At 38.5% G+C, this 23655-nt stretch overlaps 1 protein-coding gene and 1 pseudogene across 2 annotated transcripts in view; both read right to left on the reverse strand.

The window, feature by feature from the left end:
• Positions 1-248: 248 nt before the first annotated feature.
• LOC143708815 (uncharacterized) lies at positions 249-16259 on the reverse strand (annotated as a pseudogene).
• A 3427-nt stretch (positions 16260-19686) lies between these two features.
• The window catches only part of zdhhc18b (zDHHC palmitoyltransferase 18b), a 28884-nt gene continuing 24915 nt past the window's right edge, over positions 19687-23655 (reverse strand). Inside the window, exons 9-10 of one of the 2 annotated variants that reach the window (XM_077200128.1) lie at positions 22719-22795; positions 19687-21125 (exon numbers count right to left, since the gene is read on the reverse strand). In XM_077200128.1, the coding sequence (XP_077056243.1) occupies positions 22754-22795 (42 nt within the window). In that variant the 3' untranslated portion in view covers positions 19687-21125; positions 22719-22753. The remainder of the gene's footprint in view (positions 21126-22718; positions 22796-23655) is intronic. The other variant, XM_077200127.1, reaches the window with a different exon arrangement.

Below are 23655 nucleotides of genomic sequence, written 5' to 3' on the forward strand. Positions count from 1 at the left end.
AGATAATAAAAAAAATGTAATTCACTTAAAATGTTAGCAAATCTTCAATGAGTTAAAGAACAACCTCAACCTGTATGCATTTCCTTCTCATTCAGAGTTGTATTCAAAGTTTGGGTTGTCTTTGAATAATTTGGTCCCACATTTGGTTCTGGTTCTGGTTCTGCTCCTACTCAGGTGTTAAAAAGATATAGTTAGTACAATTAATTGAATGGAATGACCTATTCACATGCAGCACATTAATAGAATATTTATACATTACCAAGTATGACCTTTCCATTGGAGTCTAATTGCAAATTAGGACTGCCACTGAACAATTTCTTGAATTGTTCCAATTTCTTCCTGTTCCGTGTGAGATTCCGGTGGTGAAGGATGTTTCGAGCAAGAAAAATGTGTGCAGAAGGTCTTATCATATTCATGAAGTAATTGTTTCTCTTTACTTCAGAAAACAGCTGCTCGGCACACTGACTATTGATCTTTCCAGCCAGCTCTGGTACAAGACTAATAGTGCGCAGCACATCTCTCTTGTCTTTACTATTGCTTTGGTGGAAAAAATCACACAGGCAATAGTGCTCTGAGGACCCTGTCAATGGGTGGCAGTCAGGATCCATAGGTTTTTTCTTGTGAGTCATCCAGGGAAGATGAACCTTTAGCTTTCCTTCTTTTGCTTTTTGTATGTTTTCAGAGGAGGGGTCTTGTACACTGCCCTCAAAGGGATGGAAAGGTGGGTGAAGTGGTTTTCGATTATTAGTGTGTGCCACTAATCCTCTAGGGTAATCGTAAATTGTGATATTTGGAAAGTGTTTCCAAGACAAGAGAAGGTCTGCAAAGTCACAGGGACTCTCTGCTCTCAAGTTAAATTTAATAGAGTACACAACACCACAAGGACACATTATTAGGCCCAGGCCACCTAAAAGCATACAAAACAATTGAATGAAAACTACATTTTCTGAAAGATCAGTGAAACCATTCCAATAACACATATGAAATGATATAGGTACGAGTAATTGCTGCTTTAGGCAGTTGGTCATATCATATTTCATTAATGTTTATTTTGTAGTACTGTATTGTTAACTTCATTGAGTAACAAAAAACATCACTCACCAGAAGCACCCCACACCTGTTCAAACACCTTGTTGTAAGTCACTCTGTTTGACATTTTATTACGAAGCCTGAGAATGAGATCCATTTTGGATCCAACATCATCGACCCCACACTGTCGACACAGCTTTTTTAAATCGAAAACCTGATCAAATATGCAAATTTACGAGTAGGTTCAGCAAAAATAAATTACTATAAAATTATAATATTTATGAAGAGACCCTATACATACCACTGTGCTATGCAGCCAACAGTGTTATAATAGCTTAATGTGGTAAAACCCTTCTGAACAAATTAAACAACTATTTACCTTGAGGTGCAGCAGCTCATCACCAAGTCTTTCCTCAGTAAAAGGCACATCAATGTCACTTCCATCATTTGAGGACTTAACCTTTGCACTCTCTGTGTTTAATACCATGGTCGATTCCCTTGGTTTTGGACCTATCCATGGGGACCAGTTGTGGTAACTAGGTGAAACTGTAAATGGGTTTTCTTTGCCACCTTGAGGAGAAAAATACAGCTATTTATTGCAACACGCACACCATACAAAATGAGACTAGCAATGCATGATATTGGAAAAAAACGAAAGTGCAATATTTAGTTTTTCTGTATATATAATATATAGTATTTTTTTATCTTGTTTTCCAGTTTAAATATTAAAATAAATCTTACATTCAAACGCATTTGGTAGAAAAGCAAAACGGCAAGTCTTGTTTTCTAAAACTAATTCCAAAATTAAGTGCGTTTATGATTAAAACTAGCTAAATATTTGGCAGTGGGATAAGAAAAAATAACTTATTTCAAAGAGAAAACAAGTGATTTTGCTTCTCCAGTAAATGCATCCTCATGTGAAAATTTTTGTATATTTAGAAATTTGGAAAATTGTTGCAAATATTGCATTGTTATATGGAAATAATTTCCATAATATAATTCCAAATAATTTAAATAATTTAATAAATTAATCACACTAAACCATATCACAATATCATGCAGCCCTATGTGAGAGACAAATAAGAAACTTACTTGGGTAAAACCCTCTGCTTATCATGTCCATTGCTACTGCATCCCAAAATTCTTCTATGTCAACATGACCATTGTAGTGATCTTTTTCTTTGTAGAAAAGTTAGAAGCTCAGACCAGGAGACGGTGGAAGTTTTCCAAGCAGAAGTTCTTTATTGCTTGTCGGTAGCTGCAGTCATTCCAACATCGTCTAACTCCTTGAGTCAAACATTGTAATATATATACATTATAAGAGGGGGGGATTACATTGTGATGGTGGAAACTCATATACAAGTTTAGGAACCTGTATTAAAAGAGAGAGGGAAAAACTTATTCAAACCCTGAGACTCCAGAACAGGAGTGACAGGACTCTCTCTTGCTAAGACAAAAGCTTGCGAGAGTCTCCAAGAGTTTTATTAACATGTTTCATTTAACTTACAATACAAAGAAAACCCGTCTGACAGCTGTATATAGAGACACAGAATAAGACAGGAGTTTCGTGCTCCACAGCTGAATGCAAAATTCAATTTACAGAACTTTCTCAGTTTATATATGAAACTAAATTAAACATTTGACAAAGTTGTATTCCTTCAATTCCCCCTTTGGGAGTTCTAAATAACTCCCACACTATATACAAATTTAAACAATTAAAAATTCATTCTTGTAACTTGTGATCGTTACAAGCACATGCTTTTGTGTTGCTGTTTCTGCAATTGCATGCTGACACAGAAACAAACATGCAATTTGAGGGTCCGTGACGTTCCTACGTGTAATAGTCTTTTCTGGTAGGAACTGTGATTTTCTCGTGAGAGGCGTGATTCATATGTTGAATGAAACACTTGATACTGTGGACGCATAGATAGTACGCCAGTAGAACAAACAACAACATAATTGCTATTTCCTTTATCCACAGCCAGGGTCTACCAATCAAGTTTCCGAACCATGAAAAATTATCTTCAGTCATCTGGTGTACTTTTGCTGAAAGATCAAGAATGTCTTGTTGGATTGTGTTCAAGTTCTCTGTTGGATCCATTAAACTGGTGCAGCATTCAGGTCCGATGATGGTGCAAGCTCCTCCTTGTGTTGAATCCAAGGCCACTCTGTTCTGTAAGATCATTATCTTGTGCGAAGCGAGAGTGTCTGTCATGTTACTGGTACGACAATCTTGATCATGTTGAAGGATGACTGAAGGTTTTGTATGTGAGTCTCTGCGTTGTGTATTTATTTATTTATTTTTCTTTCGTGATAGTTGGTTCGGCAGTGGGTCTAGTCGTGTTCTTGAGGTTTTCTTGTGGCTTCATACGCAGATGACGAGGTCAGTGCGTATGGGTCCCGGACAGTCATCATCAAGTGGTATCTGCACAGAGTAAGAAAGAAAACAAAAGACAGGAGAGTAGTATTTGTTCTAGGGTTGTACTTTTCTGAGTCTGCTCGACAGTAGAGCAGTATTGGTTCAACACTAGGGTGGTAAATTTTCCGAGGCTGCTATTGTTGTTCCTTCTTTCCCTATCTCTTAATTATGACACCTAAAGAACAGTGAGGTAAGGATGGACTAGGATAGGGCCTATGAGGGACGTCTTCACCCCAGGGTTAACCCTCGAAGCCTGTTGCGTTCGGTTCTTCCCGGGGCTCCTCACTGGTTCCGTGTCCTAACCTATCCCTGTAGGTGGGGGACAACCTTACAGTGTGTACAATGAGTCCAGGTTTTCCTTCCCTGAGACAATACTGCAGCTGCTGTAATCAACATCACTTGATGTGGCCCATGCCACTTTGGTTCTAATGGAGGAAAACGTCTTTGTACAGATCAATTATTGATTCAGGAGGCATCATTTTCTTCTGTGCTGCACTACCTGAACAAACTTGTACAGTTGCATAGAAACAAGCCTGTTTAGCTGCCATATCAGCAAGAGCATTACCTTTAGCTTCCGTAGTATTAGTTGTGAGATGTGCTTTCACTTTGATCACTGCTAATTTCTTTGGAAGTTTCATGGAAAACATTAGATCTTTCACTAATTCAGCATGCTTAATGGGGGATCCAGCAGAAGTTAGAAACTGTCTGGTTTGCCAAATGACACCAAAATCATGAATTACCCCAAAAGCATATCTGGAATCTGTGTAGATATTAGCAACTGATCCTGAAGCTAGAGTGCATTCTCTTGTTAGGGCTACTAGTTCTGCAGCTTGAGCTGAAAAATGATCTGGAAGACGTCCTGAAGCTAACACTTCCGTGATGGACGTTACTGCATAACCTGCTCGTCTGTAGTAATTTCTCCTTCATCCTCTAACAAAACTTCAGTCATAGCAGACATCATACATGAGGACGGATTCGTGACAGGTGCACGCTGTAAGACAATATTCGGCTTTATTGTGGACACTGCATGATGGCTTTTTTTACGTTTACAGTCTGACCTAACACTATTAATGATGAAAGGCCTGTGCTGTAAAATAACATTTAAGGATGTGAGTCTACTTTAACCAGTGTCCCCCAAAGGAAAAACTGAGATAGTCACTTTCCTTTTGTTCTATTAAACAAAAACAGAAGTCTTTTATCTCTGTTGCAAGTTAGTGGGGAAATTAAGCACTCACAGCCTAACTGGTTAACAACTAAAACAGCTGCCAAACAAGCTTAATGACGAGGGGAGGGGCTGCTTCAGAGCCGCCAGCAGGCTGAGCAGAAGCTGAGTTACATTGTTAGTTTCTCTAACATTCTTTTTGTTTTTTCTACACTCTTTTCCCCAATGTCCATGTTTACCGCAATAATAACAACTGCTGCCCTCTCTCTTAGGACATTTGCGTTTCTGTTGCTTCTCTGTGTTGACCTTAAAGGATGGTGCTGCAATTTTCACTCTTGCCTTGACACCAGAGTTTCTTTCCCAAGTAACTAAACTGTCCAAGTTGTTTTGCAGGGTTCTAGTGACCCATGTGACATTTAAGAAATGCAATGCATTTCTATGCTCTGACAAAAGACCATCACACCATGTGCGAGCTAAGGGGCCATTATCATTTAACACCTTCTCGGAAGTGTCTGCTATTCCACTGTATGCAGCAGCTGACTGACAAAATCTTTCTGTGTACTGACTAACAGTTTCATTCTTCTTCTGTAAACAACTAGTTATCTTTGACCAGTCCACTTTTGGTCCAACAATGCTTTTTAACACTCTCATAACTCCCTCTCTCAAGTCATCTTTTCTGGCATTTTGAAACTCAAAATAGTTTACAGCATTTTCAAAATCACTGAATTCTGACTCAGTCAAGACCTGTGATATTAGCTGGGTGACTTCAGCTAGAGACATATCGTAGAGCCGCATCTTTCTGGACAATTCTCTCCTAAACTCACAAAAATTTCTTTGCACTGATGGCAAATTTTCAGCGATTCTCTCGATTTCTTTAGGACCTAAAGATAATTTGACTGCTTGTAGCTGCAGTATGGGGGTTACAGATTGAACAGAGTCAATCCCTTTTGCCCTAGTCTGAGCCTTTTGTCTTGCTCCACACACTTCAAATGCATTTACATCTTTATCTATCAAACCAGAATTTCTAGTGTTTTCTAGTCTACAGAAAGACTGTAAATCAGGATAGCTTTCATCTGACTGTTGGTCTTCAGAGTCACATTTGGTTGAGGCCTGATTATGGCTCACCTTTGTCTTGAAACAGGACACTTGAGTCTGCAATTGTTTGTTTTGTTCATTTAACTTATCAATACACCTAGTTTGTTCTTGTGCAATGGATAAGCTATATTCTTTATGGCAACAGATTATGCCTTTCATGTTTTTCTTTCTGATACATGCACCTAGCACCCTCTTGCATTCTTCAATAGACCAAACTTTGTCTGGATCAATACCAAATTTCTTTGTCAAATCCAATCTAACTGACTCAGTCACTATGGAATCAATTTTCTCTCCTAACAATAACTTGAACTCACTGTCTGTCCATAAAGGGCTAGCTAGTCCATTTTTCTCAGTTGATGGAACTAGCCTAGCATTTCTTCTAACCATTTTGTGGATTTCTTTTGTTACCACACAATCAAAAAATAAACTTCTCTGATCAACAGAGGGTATACTTGTTAACACAGATCAAATCTTGTTAAACTTCCTTGTTACCAACACATCACAAACTATTAGCATGTTACGCTAATCTTCCCTAAAAGAAAAATGCAAAGGATCTTTCACCTTCTTAACTTTTAGAGGATAAAACAAACAAAAACACTAAATCTTCTCTGATCAAAAGAGGCTACACTCGATAACACAGTTAACTTTCCTTGCCCAGAGCAAAGGGTAACACACAAAATATTAGCACGTTACGCTAATCTTCTCTAAAAGGAAAATGCAAAGGATCTTTCACCTTCCTAACTTTTAGAGGATAAACACATCCCTGTTTGAACAGAGGTTCACCAATATTAACACGTAATGTTAACCTTCCCTAACTTTAGAGGATACCTTCTCTAGCAACGTAGAGGCTATACTTTCATCTTTAAAATAAACTTTTAAAGGGTAACTTTGTTAGCCAGACACTACAGCTGTCTGATAACTGTTCTCTGATGGCGCAGAGATTTGTACTGGTCTTCAGTGGTTCTTTGAATAGAGTGAAACTCACCAAATCGTTGTTTATACAGAAAGGATTCCGTCTGGAACTCAGTCAAAAAAAGTTTGTTCTTTGTTGAGCGTTGAAGTTTCAGGATTCAGTTCTGGAACTCAGTCTTTGTTGATTGGAGATTTCAGTTCTGGGACTCCGTCTTTGTTGAGTGGAGATTTCAGTTCTGGATTCAGGTAAGATTCTCTCTGGAATGCAGTCAGATCTTTGAGCTTGAATTCCAATCTGGATTCAGGTGAAGTTAATTATATCCGGGTCACGGCACCATCTGTAGTGATATTTTTCTTTGTAGAAAAGTTAGAAGCTCAGACCAGGAGACGGTGGAAGTTTTCCAAGCAGTAGTTCTTTATTGCTTGTCGGTAGCTGCAGTCATTCCAACATCGTCTAACTCCTTGAGTCAAACATTGTAATATATAAACATTATAAGAGGGAGAGTTTACATTGTGATGGTGGAAACTCATATTCAAGTTTAGGAACCTGTATTAAAAGAGAGAGGGAAAAACTTATTCAAACCCTGAGACTCCAGAACAGGAGTGACAGGACTCTCTCTTGCTAAGACAAAAGCTCGCGAGAGTCTCCAAGAGTTTCATTAACATGTTTCATTTAACTTACAATAGAAAGAAAACCCGTCTGACAGCTGTATATAGAGACACAGAATAAGACAGGAGTTTCGTGCTCCACAGCTGAATGCTAAATTCAATTTACAGAACTTTCTCAGTTTATATATGAAACTAAATTAAACATTTGAAAAAGTTGTATTCCTTCACCATCATAGGTCGCAGGTGGAGACTGAATTTCACTCACTTTGATATAAAGAAACTTAATTCAAAGCCAAATATGTGAATTATTTATTTAAACCGAAACATAAATCTATAATAGGAACCAATGCAACTACAATAACTTTACTTACCTGGGATGCTGAACACTCCTTTTTTATGAAGGTCCATAATCCCAGTAGATGGATTGTATCCACAGGACACACAGGAGTAAATGTAGGCCTGTCTGCCTAGCTGCCTGCTGTGTTTTGTTTGCTTCGAGGCTGTAAGCTCCGTCTAAGCCTCGTATTAGCTTTGTATTTCTTTCTGTTTTGAACCATCATTTACTACCATTTCTAGTTGTTTATACTACTAAATACAGCTTAGACAACATCTCAGATTAACCTGACATTGCTAGCTTCCGTTATTGTTAGAACAACACGCTAGTAACTCGCTAGCCTGTTAACGCGCCACCCGTGCGCTCAGTTATTTATTTATTTTTCTCGCGCGCGCCCCGCGCCTCTGAGTTCATAAAAAGCCCAGGTGAGTAAGAATCAGTCAACAAACACGGTGAGTAATGTCTTGTCCTGTTATTGTCACCTGCACTTCATGTTACATGTTTAGCATAGCCATCCCCGTCGGCAATATAGGGTTTATATGTGATAAATGCAAGGAAACAGTCAGGCTGACGGAGAAGATTTCAGAATTAGAATCACGCATCCAAACTTTAATTGAGGATAGTAAGTGTGCTAGAGCTTTAGATTCTACTTTGGATGCGCCTAGCATAGTGAACTCTTTACATGATTCGGTTCCGGCTGAATTATTGCCTGTGCAGCCTGGCAGATGGGTGACAGTGAGGGATCGCTCTAGTCACGGATCAAAAAACCACTCTTCCGTTCCGATTACCACGACAAATCGAATTTGCCCCACTCAGTGAAACACCCACTGAGAATTCTGTTGATTGTGCCCTGGTAATTGGCGATTCTATTACACGGAATGTGAAAATAGGGACACCAGCCAACATAGTCACATGTTTGCCGGGAGCCAGAGCGCCTGACATCAAAGCAAATTTAAAAGTGCTGGCTAATGCTAATCGTAAATTCTCTAAGATTGTTATTCACGTCGGCACTAATGATGTTCGACTCCGCCAGTCGGAGATCACCAAAATTAATATTAAAGAGGTGTTTGAACTCGCAAGTACGATGTCAGGCACTGTAATTTGCTCTGGCCCCCTTCCTGTCCGAAGGAGTGATGAGATAGTTAGCAGATTGTCATCACTCAATGGCTGGCTGTCTAAGTGGTGTCCGCAAAATAATATAGAATTCATAGACAATTGGAAAAGTTTTTGGGGCAAACCTGACCTGATGAAAAGAGATGGTATTCATCCCTCCTGGGATGGTGCTGCTCTTCTCTCTAGTAATTTGGCTCATAGTCTTAGAGACAAAACATGACAATCTGGGGCTCAGGTCAGGAAGCAGACAAACTGGCTAAACCGACCGTCTGCTAGCGGCCTCGCGTCACCAAGGTCAGATAAATCCCATCACATAGAGGCTCTTTCACCTAGATATCATCATATAGAGACTGTGTCTGTTCCCCGAATTTGGAAATCCAAAAAACGTCCAAACCGATCTAAGGTTAAAAATGTAATTGATATTCAACAAATAAAAAATAGATATAATACAGATGAGCAAACGATAAAGCTTGGGTTGCTAAATATTCGATCCCTTACTTCAAAAGCACTCATAGTTAATGATATGATTTCAGATTATAACCTAGATGTGCTGTGTATGACAGAAACCTGGCTAAAACAAGACGATTACATTACTTTAAATGAGTCCACCCCTCATGATTACTGTTATAAACATGAACCTCGCCTGAAAGGCAAAGAGGGAGGTGTTGCTGTAATTTATAGTAATATTTTCAAAACCACTAAAAAATCTAGTTTAAAATATATTTCTTTTGAAGTGTTGGTGCTTAATGTAAAAATATATAATGTAAACGATAAATCAAGTTTGAGAATTCTGCTGGCAACTGTATACAGGCCACCAGGGCACCATAAAGATTTTATCAAAGAATTTGCTGACTTTCTATCAGAATTAGTATTGACTGTAGATAAAGTCCTAATTGTTGGTGATTTTAATATACATGTAGATAATGGAAAAGATGCAATGGGATTGGCATTTAAAGACATTCTTAACTCTATTGGAGTTAGACAACACGTGTCAGGACCTACTCATTGTCGTAATCATACTCTAGATCTAATATTATCACATGGAATCAATGTTGATGCTGTTGAAATTCTGCAGCAGAGCGACGACATCTCAGATCATTATCTAGTCTCATGTAAATTACATTTAGCCAAGGCTGCAAAGCCAACTCCATGTTACAAGTATGTTAGACCTATTACTTCTGCCACTAAAGATTGCTTTATCAATAATCTTCCTAATCAGTTTCATCGTCTCAGCATCCCAGATAGCTGAGAAGAACTTGATATTGCAACAGAAACTTTTAACTCTCTCCTTTCCAGCACTTTAGATACAGTTGCTCCGTTGCGATTAAAGAAGATTAAAGAAAATAGTCCAACACCGTGGTACAACGAGCACACCCGGGCCCTTAAGAGAGCAGCCAGAAAAATGGAGCGCAACTGGAAGAAAACAAAACTAGAGGTATTTCGGATTTCATGGAAGGAGAGCTCGATTGCTTACAGAGAGGCTTTAAAAGCTGCTAGATCTGCTTATTTTTCAACCATATTAAAAGAAAATAAACATAATCCAAGGTATTTATTTGAAAAAGTGGCTACACTAACGAAAAAGAAAGCTTCAAGCCCAGAAGTTTCCAAGAAACACAGCATTAATGACTTTATGAACTTCTTCACTTATAAGATTGATAATATTAGGGACAAAATTATAACTATGCAACCGTCTACTACAGCATCACATCAGGGAGTGCATTATAGTCTCCCCGAGGTAAAATTTGATTCATTTGTTGCCATAGGAGAGGAAGAATTTTGCAAACTCGTTAATTCATCTAAATCGACAACATGTATGTTAGACCCTATACCGACTAAACTACTGAAAGAGACGCTTCCAGAAGTCATAGATCCTCTTCTTAACATCATTAATTCATCTTTGTCTCTAGGATACATACAAAAAACCTTTAAGCTGGCTATGATTAAACCGCTTGTTAAAAAAAACGCAACTTGATCCTACAGAATTAGTCAATTACAGGCCGATCTCAAATCTACCTTTTCTGTCAAAGATACTAGAAAAGGCAGTATCCTCACAACTGTGTTCCTTTCTTAAAAGAAATGGTATCTGCGACACTTGATGGCTGCTCTGTTAAGTCTTCGTCGTCAGTTAGGAACCTGGGTGTGCTCTTTGATACCAATCTTTCATTTGAAAGTCACGTGTCTAGTGTCTGTAAAACCGCATTTTTCCATCTTAAAAATATATCTAAATTACGTCATATGCTCTCATTGACAAATGCGGAACAACTAGTTCATTTGTTCATGACATCAAGGCTAGATTATTGTAATGCTCTACTGGGTGGTTGCCCTGCATGCTTAATAAACAAACTACAGCTAGTTCAAAACGCAGCCGCTAGAGTTCTTACCAGAACCAGGAAGTACGACCATATTAGCCCGGTTCTGTCAACACTGCATTGGCTCCCTATTAAACATCGTATAAATTTTAAAATATTGCTGATTACTTACAAAGCACTAAATGGTGTAGCTCCCCAGTACTTGAGCGAGCTCTTAACGCATTATAGTCCTTCACGTCTATTGCGATCTCAAAACTCCGGCCAGTTGATAATACCTAGAATATATAAATCGACTGCTGGCGGTAGATCCTTTTCCTATTTAGCACCAAAACTTTGGAACAATCTTCCTAACATTGTCCAGGAAGCAGACACAGTCTGTCAGTTCAAAGCTAGACTAAAAACACATCTCTTTGACCTAGCATTCACATAACACTCTATAGACTTCTATAATTCAATATTAGGCTGCTTAGATTAGGTCAGCCGGAACTGGGAACACTTCCCTCAAATCCTGATGTACTCGTTACATCATAAGAAGAATGGCATCTACGCTAATTTTAGTGTCTTTGTTTATCCCGAGGTTTTCCCGCAGCCTGCTGGATCCAGGCCGTTTCTAGATCTGACGAAGGACTTTCGCCTGGACCTGATGACGATGCAGTGCTGAAGTACCAACTAGCCTCTCCCTGTGGAGGATCCCTATACCAATCTACAGATAAAGCGTTGTGGAATTTTTCGGTTCGCGTACCTACCCAAAGTGAAAAGATAAAATAAAAATTCTGCATCAAAATTTATAGACAAGTAGTTTGTTTAGGCATGGTTTGTAAGGAATTACAAACCTGCACACATATATTCAAACGCACATAACTATAGAATCAATTCTTAATGCGCATGTGAACGCCAGCAGCGTCTATCACAGGTTCACGTTTAAAGTCTGTTTAGAGAGAACGGTGTCGTCTTAGCGGCCCCTAATTTAATAACAAATGATCATTTAGACGGAAGTGAATCAATCAAAACTAACTTTAGCTGGAAAAAAAACATTTTTCAAGAGCCACTATAAAACCAAAAAAATCTCTGTTACCTTAAATTATATGTTTATCTCTGTAAAGCTGCTTTGAAACAATCTACATTGTTAAAAGCGCTATATAAATGAGGATGACTTGACTTGACTTGACTAGTCCAGATCACATAAGGCTTCAAAGTGAAGATACGCCTGCATGATTAGGTCACCTTTGGGCAAGGACTCTCCCTCTGTGGCTTCAATTGTCTGCACAACCCTACCTACAGCTGTGTGATTCTGGAAGGACAACAAAAAGAAGGAGGGGAAATGGTTAAAATAAAATAAAAATAAGAGCCCTCAACGTATAAAAGTCGTTCTAGTCATTTAAAGCCCAAGTGAATATCAAATGTATGTCCTATCTGAGTCATTAGCAATAATAATACTACCAGTGTTTAAAAACTTGTAGTACACACAAATGTAGTACACTTGTGTACACTTGAGCACACACAAATGTAACGAGAGGATTACATTATCGTTGAAGTTGTGCAAACCGTCACTCCATTCTTGGTATCTGTATGTGAGGTTGCATTTATGGCACAGCTTGTAGTAAGTATATACACCTGAGAAAGCAAAGACTATTTACTGACAAATAAATATCTATCAAAGCAACAACATAAAAAAATATTTATCAAAGCAATATGAATTAAACTGATGTCATACCCTGAATCACTCCATTGAATGTAACGATCTTTGCCCGGCAAGTTATCATCATTGGCTCACTCAAAACTCCCTTGCATATTCCGCATTCAACTTCCTCAGGCACAAGATGTTTTGGGAAATTATTAAAAGCCTTTCCATGTTTTGACTTTTGCATGATGGTCTGTGGAATTTCCACTGGAATCTTCTTATTTTCCAGCATATATTTCATCATCCTTTTACAGTAACAGTAGTAGAGTTGGGGGGATATGAAAGATCTTGACAGCTGGCATCATCATTACATGTATGAGCAGTGTTGAAAACCTCCTCTGAACTCTTGACCCTCTTGAAGAGTTGTGGTATCATCTGGAAAAGATGCCACTTAGCTGTAGCCTTGTGAATGCATGATTGGCGAGGTCGGGCACAAGGACAATGCCAGTTATTTTTCTTTTTATCATAAGCCACTATAACTCTTCCCATCCTGCTGTAATAGGACACTGTTGGTTCAAATACAGAAATGAAATGCTTTGTTGATGGACCTCCAACAGTGACATGAAAAGACAAAGGTGTCTCTGCAGTATTTGCCTCTTGCTGCAACTTTAACAGCTGGGCTTTCCTTTCCTCACCAAACCACTTCGGCTGCACCAGCTGAGAGAGACTGTTCTCTGTCCGTGCATCATTGAGGTTGGCAACTTGTTTACAAAAAGACAGTGATTTGACATGGCAACACTCAAAAGGCAGTATCCCAGTGTTATGGGCAAACTCTGAATTCAAAATACACTGGTCAAGTTCACATGCAGAGTGATAGTTTGGGCCCCAAGTATTTTTTATTACATGTATGGGTGTTGCTTGACCATGAAAAGCCTTTTCAATGGCAAATATTCCAATTTTTCATCAATGCACTGAGATTGAAAGTGCCTCTCAGGAGTAATTGCATTTTCCTTTTCAGTGTGATGTCTTCTAATGTGAGTTCGTAGATTTTTGGCAAGCAAGGTCAAATCACATTGGCTGCAAGTTACAGTCCTCTTTACTGAGCATTTTGGGTGGATGGCAGGTGACTGAGGCTGCTGGAGAGAGGAGGAACACTGAGGCTGAGGGACAGAGGAGGAGCACTGAGGCTGCGGCTGCGGAACAGAGGAGGAGCACTGAGGCTGCGGCTGCGGAACAGAGGAGGAGCACTGAGGCTGCGGCTGCGGAACAGAGGAGGAGCATTGAGGCTGCGGCTGCGGAACAGAGGAGGAGCACTGAGGCTGCGGCTGCGGAACAGAGGAGGAGCACTGAGGCTGCGGCTGCGGAACAGAGGAGGAGCACTGAGGCTGCGGGACAGAGGAGGAACACTGAGGCTGCGGGACAGAGGAGGAACACTGAGGCTGCGGGACAGAGGAGGAGCACTGAGGCTGCGGGACAGAGGAGGAACAATGAGGCTGCGGGACAGAGGAGGAGCACTGAGGCTGCGGGACAGAGGAGGAGCACTGAGGCTGCGGGACAGAGGAGGAGCACTGAGGCTGCGGCTGCGGAACAGAGGAGGAGCACTGAGGCTGCGGGACAGAGGAGGAACACTGAGGCTGCGGGACAAAGGAGGAATCATTGAGGCTGCGGGACAGAGGAGGAGCACTGAGGCTGCGGGACAGAGGAGGAACAATGAGGCTGCGGGACAGAGGAGGAGCGCTGAGGCTGCGGGACAGAGGAGGAGCACTGAGGCTGCGGGACAGAGGAGGAACAATGAGGCTGCGGGACAGAGGAGGAGCACTGAGGCTGCGGGACAGAGGAGGAGCACTGAGGCTGCGGGACAGAGGAGGAACACTGAGGCCGGGTGGGTGGTGAAGGATGGCTGGCAATGTGCTTCAGCAAATTTCCCCTAGTTATCACAGTTGCTGAACAATAGCAGCAGTGAAAATGGGACTTTGCCCGACATTTTAAACTGCATTTTATAATGGTGAAATCTGAAAGAGGGGGGAAAAAAGGTTTGATGAAATTAAACTTCACTTGTTTGCATTTTGCTCTGGACGGTGGACAGTCGCAAGACAGATTTTCTGTCATTAGCACCATCCACGTGCAAGCACATGTTTTTGTGATTTGAGCAACAAAGAGCCATGGTAAATGGAATATGCTTTTGGATGTTTGCACACTCAAACTGTGAATGTGCGGAATGCAGAAAATTAAGTTTACCTAAGCCTTTAAATTCAATTACAAATTCATTTAAAATTATATTACAAATTCAAAAGCAATGAAATCAGAAGCATGCATGCACAGTGCATTATTGGCTGGTTCTGCACTATAGTATACTTAAACTAAATAAAGTGACATAAGCAAAAGACTGTTAAACTCACCATGATGTTGCACTGCCCACTGAAAATGATTTTTGATGTGGTAATACATCAGCTGTGGCATGCTGGTGTACTGGCAGAATGGGCACTTACTACTGCAGTCTTTTAAATACTGCTCACACTCCCCCTGGCTTAACACAGTTGTGTGCATTTTTGCAGGTGGGAATGGCTCTTAAAAGAGCCTTTGGGTTATAAAGTAAACAACAAAAAAAATAGGTGAGAGAGATGGAGGACTAGAGTAAGAGAATAATTTACACAGCAAAACAAAAATAATATAAAGTAAATAGCAAAAATGGTACACAGGGAATATAAATGGGGATGACAATGCCAAGGATCTGCAAAGAGAAAGAAGTATAGAGCATTAGAAATAGCATAAAATGTTTTATTATTTTATTACTCTAGTGCAGGGGTGTCCAAAGTCGCTCCTGGAGGGCCACTGTCCTGCAGAGTTTAGCTCCAGCTTGACTCCACACACCTGCCTGGAAGTGTCTAGTATGTCTAGTAAGACCTTGATTGGCTGGTTCAAGTGTGTTTAACTGGGGTTGGAGCTAAACTCTACAGGACAGTTCCCCTCCAGCAGAAGGATTGTACAGTGCATATACTGTATAGCAGCAAAAGTATAAGTAACAGTATGCAATATATAAAACAAGCCCTACTTTCAAGGAGTTTTGTTGAATTTGTATTACTATTGAATGTAGTTTAATGTTCAATTAAATAAATGTATACTTATTAATAACAGTAATATCAAAATAGTTTACATTTAATCAATTTATTCATAGAAAAAAAGTCCAACAATATAACTTAGGATATAAGTATATAATAATATAACCTAGTGTTACTATTAAATCCTATTTTTCTTCTCCTGGTTCAGTTTCGCCACTGTATTTCTTTTTAAGGGCCTTGTTTTAATACTTTATCCTAATCCCTTCAAAACCACATATACATACATATATATATATATATATATATATATATATATATATATATATATATATATATATATATATATACACACACACACACAACACACACCACACCACACCACACGCACGCCTACGATGCTTTTGGGAAACACTGCCATAGTTATTTGTGTGATATGGTGAATAAAGTTACACAATCTTATTTTTACACCACTTCATTTTAACATCACACTAAACGCCACATCAGAATTAAAAATTGTAGGCTACATAAAATTAGAACAAAAAAAGAGTAGCTTGCCTGTACTCACCATGCAGCGATGAACAGCGGAAATGAAACCATGATAGATCCGACGTCATGAGTTGAGTTCACGATACTAACCAATGAGAAGAGATGTTGGTGGGTAGACATCATGTCTATGGGTAGAGATGTGCAGCCCCACCCCAGGTGCGGCCCCGCCTCGTTCTACGTCACCACTTTGCAGCCCCAGGTGCACCCCCGCCCAAATCTGCAGGCTGTAGCCAGGTGCTTCTCGTTGTTGGTGTGGACGCATATATAGTTATCTTTATCGTTATCTTTATAGTTATCGTGCTTGGTGTGAACGGGCCTGAAGGGTATATTTACATGATAGCGAGACGCAAAAACGGAAAAGATGCATTTTTCGTATTCCGTTCACACGGATCTGCAAAAAAGACTAAAAACCCTGTATTATGCTGCCAGGCCAGTAGTTGGCAATGTCACTTTGTCGGAGATGATCAAGATTTTGTTTTCAAAAACTTGTACTTTGAAACCTGTTTTCAAAATATTGTGTTTTCAGGCCCCCAAAATGATGTTGTCGTGTAATGAGCACGAGCAGACAAAATGCATAAAAAGTTTTATGTTTTTAGCTAAACAGTGAAATGTAAACGGCCTCTAAACTAGATGATAGCACAAGACACACATGAAAAAAAACACACAAAGAAACACAACTCTGATTCTAATCACAGGCAGAGAGAGAATGTAATAACTTCTGATGATCTTTTCAATGTTCTCTTGTAATTTAAATTTACTGTATTGTTTCTTTAAAAATAGATGCAATCGCTTAATGCATTTCAATCTTTGATTTAATTTCACTTCATTCAGATGAACTGAAAAAAAATTGCAGCTGACAAATTTGAGTAGCCTACTTAAAGGTGCTGTATGAAAAATTTTTATTCTACTAAAGCATAAAAATACCTTAATACGTATGTTTGCAGATATTTAGGAAACATGCTAAGGTCACATACTTGTTTCTCTGAAAAACTTCTACAGGCAGTTATTTTACTTATTATTTTACACGTTCTGTGTTGTCAGTCGGGTTTTGTTTTGGTCCGTGTGATCTCGCCCACTCCTGTTCACCCAATAGTATTTCGTCACCCCGGGATTCCAGTTAGCAGGAGGAGCACCAACATGTATCTGGGAATCTGACGGATCTGGAGATGGTCTCTGACGGATCAAGGAATGGTCTCTGATCTCTTGTCAGTTATTCTCCAAACTCATCAGGCATTATAGAAGAAAACTGAGAGCTGTTATCTTGGCAAAAGGAGATTGCAAAAAGTATTTAATAAAAGGGTGCCAATTTTTGTGGCCAACGTGTTTTGCAGAAAAACATTTATTTCATAATGTGATTTACCCCGCACTTTCAATTCTTTTACTTCAAATGAAAGGTTAGAGTTTTGCAATTTTTTTTAATGAAAGATCAAAAGGATAAACAGATTTATTTTTTACAGCCATTTTTGATCATATTTACCAGGGGTGCCATTAATTCTGACCACAACTGTAACTGTGAAAATGTGTTAACAATGTTTCATTGCTCACTAAGGGGATTACCACGAAGGCATTCACTGGCTTTGTTCAGAAAATATATAGGCCTACGCTGAACGGCTGCTTATATAAAACCGAATTAAACATTAGCCTAATTGAAATGATGTTGTACATTATCACAAGACCTCATTGCATGTGTTTAATTCATAGAGGAACTAATATAAAACAGTTTTTTATCCAATTTTGTGTAGTATATATTATATTAACTTTAATAGTCAAAAAAGGTGTTAAAAACACTTTTAAGCTTTTGGCTTATTTGTCACTGAAAATGGAAGGTCAGGTTGAATGCATCGGAATCAGTATTCTTTCAGATGTAGAAGATCATTCATGTATTCAACTATTAAAATGCACAGAGAATCAATTCTAGACTATGCTATAGCCTACCTGAAAACACTTTTCCAAAAGCAGTGCAAATCTGTTGGTACACTGGAAAAACATGAAAATGTCTCAAACTAGTTCCAGAAGAAGATATTGAAACATTTTAATAATTTCAGAAACTAGCTTTCAACTGCCAGAATGAATATTGTAAAGTCGGCTTTTTTATTTATGAAATCCATTTAATGTTGTAACGTAATATGGGACATCATTGCTGATATGAGATAAGCATACAGAGAGGGCATACGTAAGCATTCCAAAAATCGCATGGATTAAACTTGGATTTCTAGGCATTCATGTTTTATGAACCAAGTAAAATTGGAATTGGAAGGTACTATCGCCATCTGATGGTCATGCACGGCAGTGAAGTAAAAGACCAGACAGTGGTGAATTTTGAGTCTATTTAAAGCAAAGAGAGAAAACCCCTGAAAATTAAATGTTACTTGTTATTTTTGTAATTATTATTTCAACAGAATTCAAAAATATTTTTGAAATTGTTGAAAATTCAAGACGCCAGATGCTGCAGTTACTCTACTACACCAGCAGGGGGCAAAACAGCCATTCTAACCAGCCGAACCTTCCTTTGTACAGAACAGAAACACACAAATGCAATAAACTTGACTTTGACTTATGATGAAACATAAGTAAAATCGGTCCATATATATATATATATATATATATATATACACACACACACACACACACACACATTGTATATACTTGCAGATAATATAATCAAAATTAAAGATAGCTTAAATGTACTTAGTTTACTTTTTTTGCTGTATTAACTAAAAAGTAAACTGTATTAATGTCAAATTTAAAGTTTTACTTTATTTTTTAATAAACTTGCTGTAATTTAAAGTACACTTATTAAAGAACATGTAAAGTAGGCCTATGTATTGCAATTTTAACTGTAGTGTTTTAATATTGTATTTTGAAGTTAATATTTCCTTACAAAATTATACCATCATTACAAATGTGCAACTACAGATATTTTTAAATACATGACATATTGGTTTAAATAAAAATAACATTAAAGTATATTTAGTTTATCAAAAATGCTTGTCAGTTCAGTCTGTAGTACACTTTAATCATATTTCAAAGACAAAATTATGAAATTATATAAATGCAGTCCTTAAGTGAATCAAAAAGCACTCTAAAGTACAGCTAATTGTATTTAATATACATTTAAACTAAAACATTTTTATTTAATTGCAATTAACATGTAATTAAGTTATCCAAAACATGACATGCTTAAAGTCTTAAGTATATAATTTCCGTAATAAATACTCTTAAAAAAGTATGCTAAAATGCAGTAAGCTAGTATTCCATTACAGACATAAACCTAAAACACTTTTGAATCCATAAATCAAAAATCAGAATTAGAATTATTTCCTCTCACATGGTAATAAAATAAGCTTCACACATATTCTGTCACTCAGAATCACACTAGAAAATGAACGTTCTGTGCAAACAATTAATTGTGCACTAAACATGATGTGAACTCCATGTCTGATGTTTGAGAGGCAGCACAGCTTTCAACACAGAAACGTATCAAAAACTCCAGGCTTGCCTGTTATTTATTTGTGCAAATGTTGCAGAGGTCTTGAAAAACAACGGATCAATTTCAGCATTCATAAATAACATTCAGTTTGCATATCAAGTCAAAACCTGGATAACAATAACACCCATTTACCCATTCCCATTCAAACACAAAGTGTCCACACATACAGTAGCACATGAGTCAAACAATGAGTAACTAAAACATTACAGTATTGCTGCATTGAGACTTAGTGCATTAAGACTGTCTGATTACTTATTTACTGATAGACAGCAATGGGTCAGGAATGCAACGTGAACAACAGCAGATGTGACGAGGTTTAGAGAGAAACACTCATTACTTTTCAACTAGACCTTCAACACGGTGTTCAGGAGACACGGACGCATCATCTCATCCACATTAACAGGTACTTGTGCACACTAATACCATGTTTCAAACACAATATGTTACAAAATCATGCTGAGGTCCTTTGGGAAAAATAAGAATTCAACAAGACTCAACATGGATGGATGAAGAATGATTGTGAGCTATACTCTCGAGGCATGCTCGTGGATTTTTTTTTTTTTTTTTTTGCATAAAGATTGGTTCTTGCTGATTGACGCTTGACCAATGTATTCACAATGAGAAATGAATCCCAGAGTTCATGTCCATATTGAGGACAACAATGTTCTTGTTTCAATATCGCTGTTGTGATGGTCATTTTGAAACTCACTGTTAAGAATAACCCGTTGTCTTAAAGGCAATTGCCCTGCTGTTCACTGTTGAGACCTTTGTGCTTGTCTTTATGAAAACACTCTGTATATGAATTACAAAGTTTTCCAGTCATCAATCTGTTAACGGAAGTCCATTCTTCACATCTGCTCTCCAGATTGCAGCGCTGATTGTATTCCTCAACAGAACAGGAAGACCATAACACTACCGTCAGTTTACTAAAGCTGGAGGTCTTTCTGGAAACATTAGACCTGTTTGTTTTGAGTCCCAACTGAAGCCATCCTACAAATTGATCAATCTTTTGACGACAAACTCAAAATAATCCCAGAAACGCATCAATGTGCACCACGACAGGACGTAGCAGGTTCATGGAATCGCATTGCTCAGCGAAGAGAACTGAATTTTGGGTCTCTGTTCTTGGAGTCTTTCCGTCTTGAACTGTGGCTGTGATGGGGTCTTGGAGAGGAGTTGGATGTTTTGTGGGTGTGATGACTGGCTTGTTTTCCCTTGGATCTATGGTGGGAGTGATGTTTGTGAGGGGTGTTGGTGGACTGGCGTCCTGCAGTGGTCTTGGCCGGCTCCAGGGCAGGAGAAGGGGTGACCACTGGAAGAGGCTCCAAGAAGGCCGGCGCTGCTTGAGGTTTGGCCTGTGGACAGGAGCTTGTGAGGAGAGGAGATCGAGAGGCCGTTTCCAGCAGACCTTTGGTACCATGCGTGCACTGTGGAGAAAGATAGGAAAGGGTGAGGGAACAATGGATGAAGGGTTATGACAGAAATAAAAAAACAGGGAAATGGGAATGGGTGTGACAAAGACATAAAAGGGAAGTAGATTCAAGTTAGAAACAGTGCAAGTATTTTTGATGCGGTTTAAAAGAGAAACGTAAATAGCTGAGCAGTAAGCAACAGTCAATCAGATATCAGCGTCTCTGTTGACTCATGCATATGGTTCTTCTTTTGTTCTGCTATATACAGAACTGTATATGACCACTTAAGTCATAAATTCTGCCAAGAGAGAACAATGGAAATTAACAATATAAAAATCATGAGAATCAGATAAGGAGTCAAATCAGAGCAGACGGACACAAAATACAGATTAAAGGGTAGTTCACTGAAAATTAAAATCTAAAATTATCTACTCGTCCTCATGTCCTTCCAAACTTATTTGACACCATCTCCAGTACACTAAAGGAGATGTTTAGCAGAAATTCATGGTGCTCTTAAAATAGGCGTTCCAAAAACGACAAAAAGGGCACTAGAATGCAACTAAATAGCTGAGTCTGTTACATGTTGCATGTACTTACTACAGTAATAACCGTAAATTACATGCAACTAACCCCAAACCAAACCGTATTCCTAACCATAATTAAGTACATGTTGTTCATTAATATTACTCTGTCCTTGTTACAGTGTAATTGTATACTTAATTACTCCTTTAAATAAATTGTTAAAATTTCAAATCTAGCCATAATTTGACACTTGCAAAAACTTAAGTGTGGTTTTCCTCAGACATCATCTTTAGAGTGTGCATCAGTATCTTCTGACGCACGCAATAACAAACAAAATGTGAGCTGTGGTGCCCGATTCACAGACGTGAATCTTGTGGTATGAATCATTCTCACCCAGTCAATGAGTCACTCACCCTCACTACACCACAATGCCGATTTGACCAAACCCAAGAACTATTGTGATGTATATTTTAGATTTGACATGTTTAGATATGACGTGCAATTAAAAATGCAAATCCACAGAGTTTTGTTGTAATAAATTAATAATGGAATTCTAAAAGTAATAATAATAATAATAACTAAAGAGCTTATAAAAAAAATATGAATAGTAAACCGGGACTGTGAGGCTTCAACATGCATTCACTGTATGGGAAAGAACCACTAGGACATTCTGCTTAACATCTTTTGTTATTCACAGAATTAATTATACAGATTTGAAACATGAGGCTGAGAAAATGACATAATTTGTCATTTTTTGGTGAATTATCACTAAGATTGGTCCACAGCATGATAATACAGCTTGACAACAGACTAAATCAAAGTCCAAGTACAAAATATATTGCACACATATACATTTACGCAAACTAAACATGAAATAGTGGTTATTGGTCAGAATGGGAGGAGGAAGAGCAGTGCTGATTGTGTGCTGATGCTGTAAAAACATCAGGCCAGATGTCATGCATCAGCACTATAAGCTCTGCCAGCAGCAGTCAGGCAGCATGCAGGCCAAAAGCATGTGGAGCCAATGTGACGCCACCTACAGGAATCTACGAATGTGCCCAAAACACCCGCCTGAGTCTTACCAACCTCCCTACAATCCCCTACTTCTGCCCACTGAACCATCAGCTGGCACAAGACAGGGCGAAATCCAGGCAATCTTTCTCCTAAACACACACGCACACACACACACAGAGGACAAGGGTTAATGTGCTAAGACCTGTAAGTGTAACATCACTAATGTGCACTAATGCATTGGAATATGCAAGGAAAACCACACAACTGTCAGTGTGCCGTAAACAAACAACTCGCCCTACATAATTAAAGCATGGCAGAAACAACAAATGTACATGCAGGACAGGAATTCTGTTGTTTAGTTTGAAAAAAATATTTATTTAACATTAAAAGGCATTTTTAACATATACAAGCACAAATATGTTCAAAAAGTACAAAAATGTCAGGAATGATTATTCAAAAAAATCAAAAAAATCAGGGATTTAAACCCATGCTGTCATAATACATCAAGTCCCATAGGGAGAAATGTCCATGACACATGCAAACAGATTCTCTCTCTCTCTCTCTCTCTCTCTCTCTCTCTCTCTCTCACACACACACACACAATAAGGCAAGTATGAGTATAGCTACACTACTCCCACTACTGCTTAATAGCAGTGCATCAGTGCATCAGTGAAGAGATGCATTAGCACCTTATTCATTTTATCAGTTTTATTCTGCAAATCAAACGGTTCCTTTCTAAAGTTGAATAGAAGTCATATTTAGATATTTTACTTTAGATTTCATAGAATACATGATGACATGGACTTTTCTGCCCCAAGTCACAACCAGAGAAATGTTCAATAGTGCTGTTTGTTTGTTTACTGATGTGATGAGAGGCAGTTTTGAAAGGTGATGAGGTTACCATCCGACTATAAAACACATTACCAGCTGAGAAAAACAAATAACTTTAAGGCACATTTAAGTTGATAAACACCCACTATAAAACTACAAAAACTAAAACAAAAAACGT

The sequence above is a fragment of the Siphateles boraxobius genome, unplaced genomic scaffold (genome assembly GCF_051911475.1).
Source record: "Siphateles boraxobius isolate OS27281-9 unplaced genomic scaffold, OSU_SipBor_1 43, whole genome shotgun sequence".
In the NCBI taxonomy this organism is placed as follows: Eukaryota; Metazoa; Chordata; class Actinopteri; order Cypriniformes; family Leuciscidae; genus Siphateles; species Siphateles boraxobius.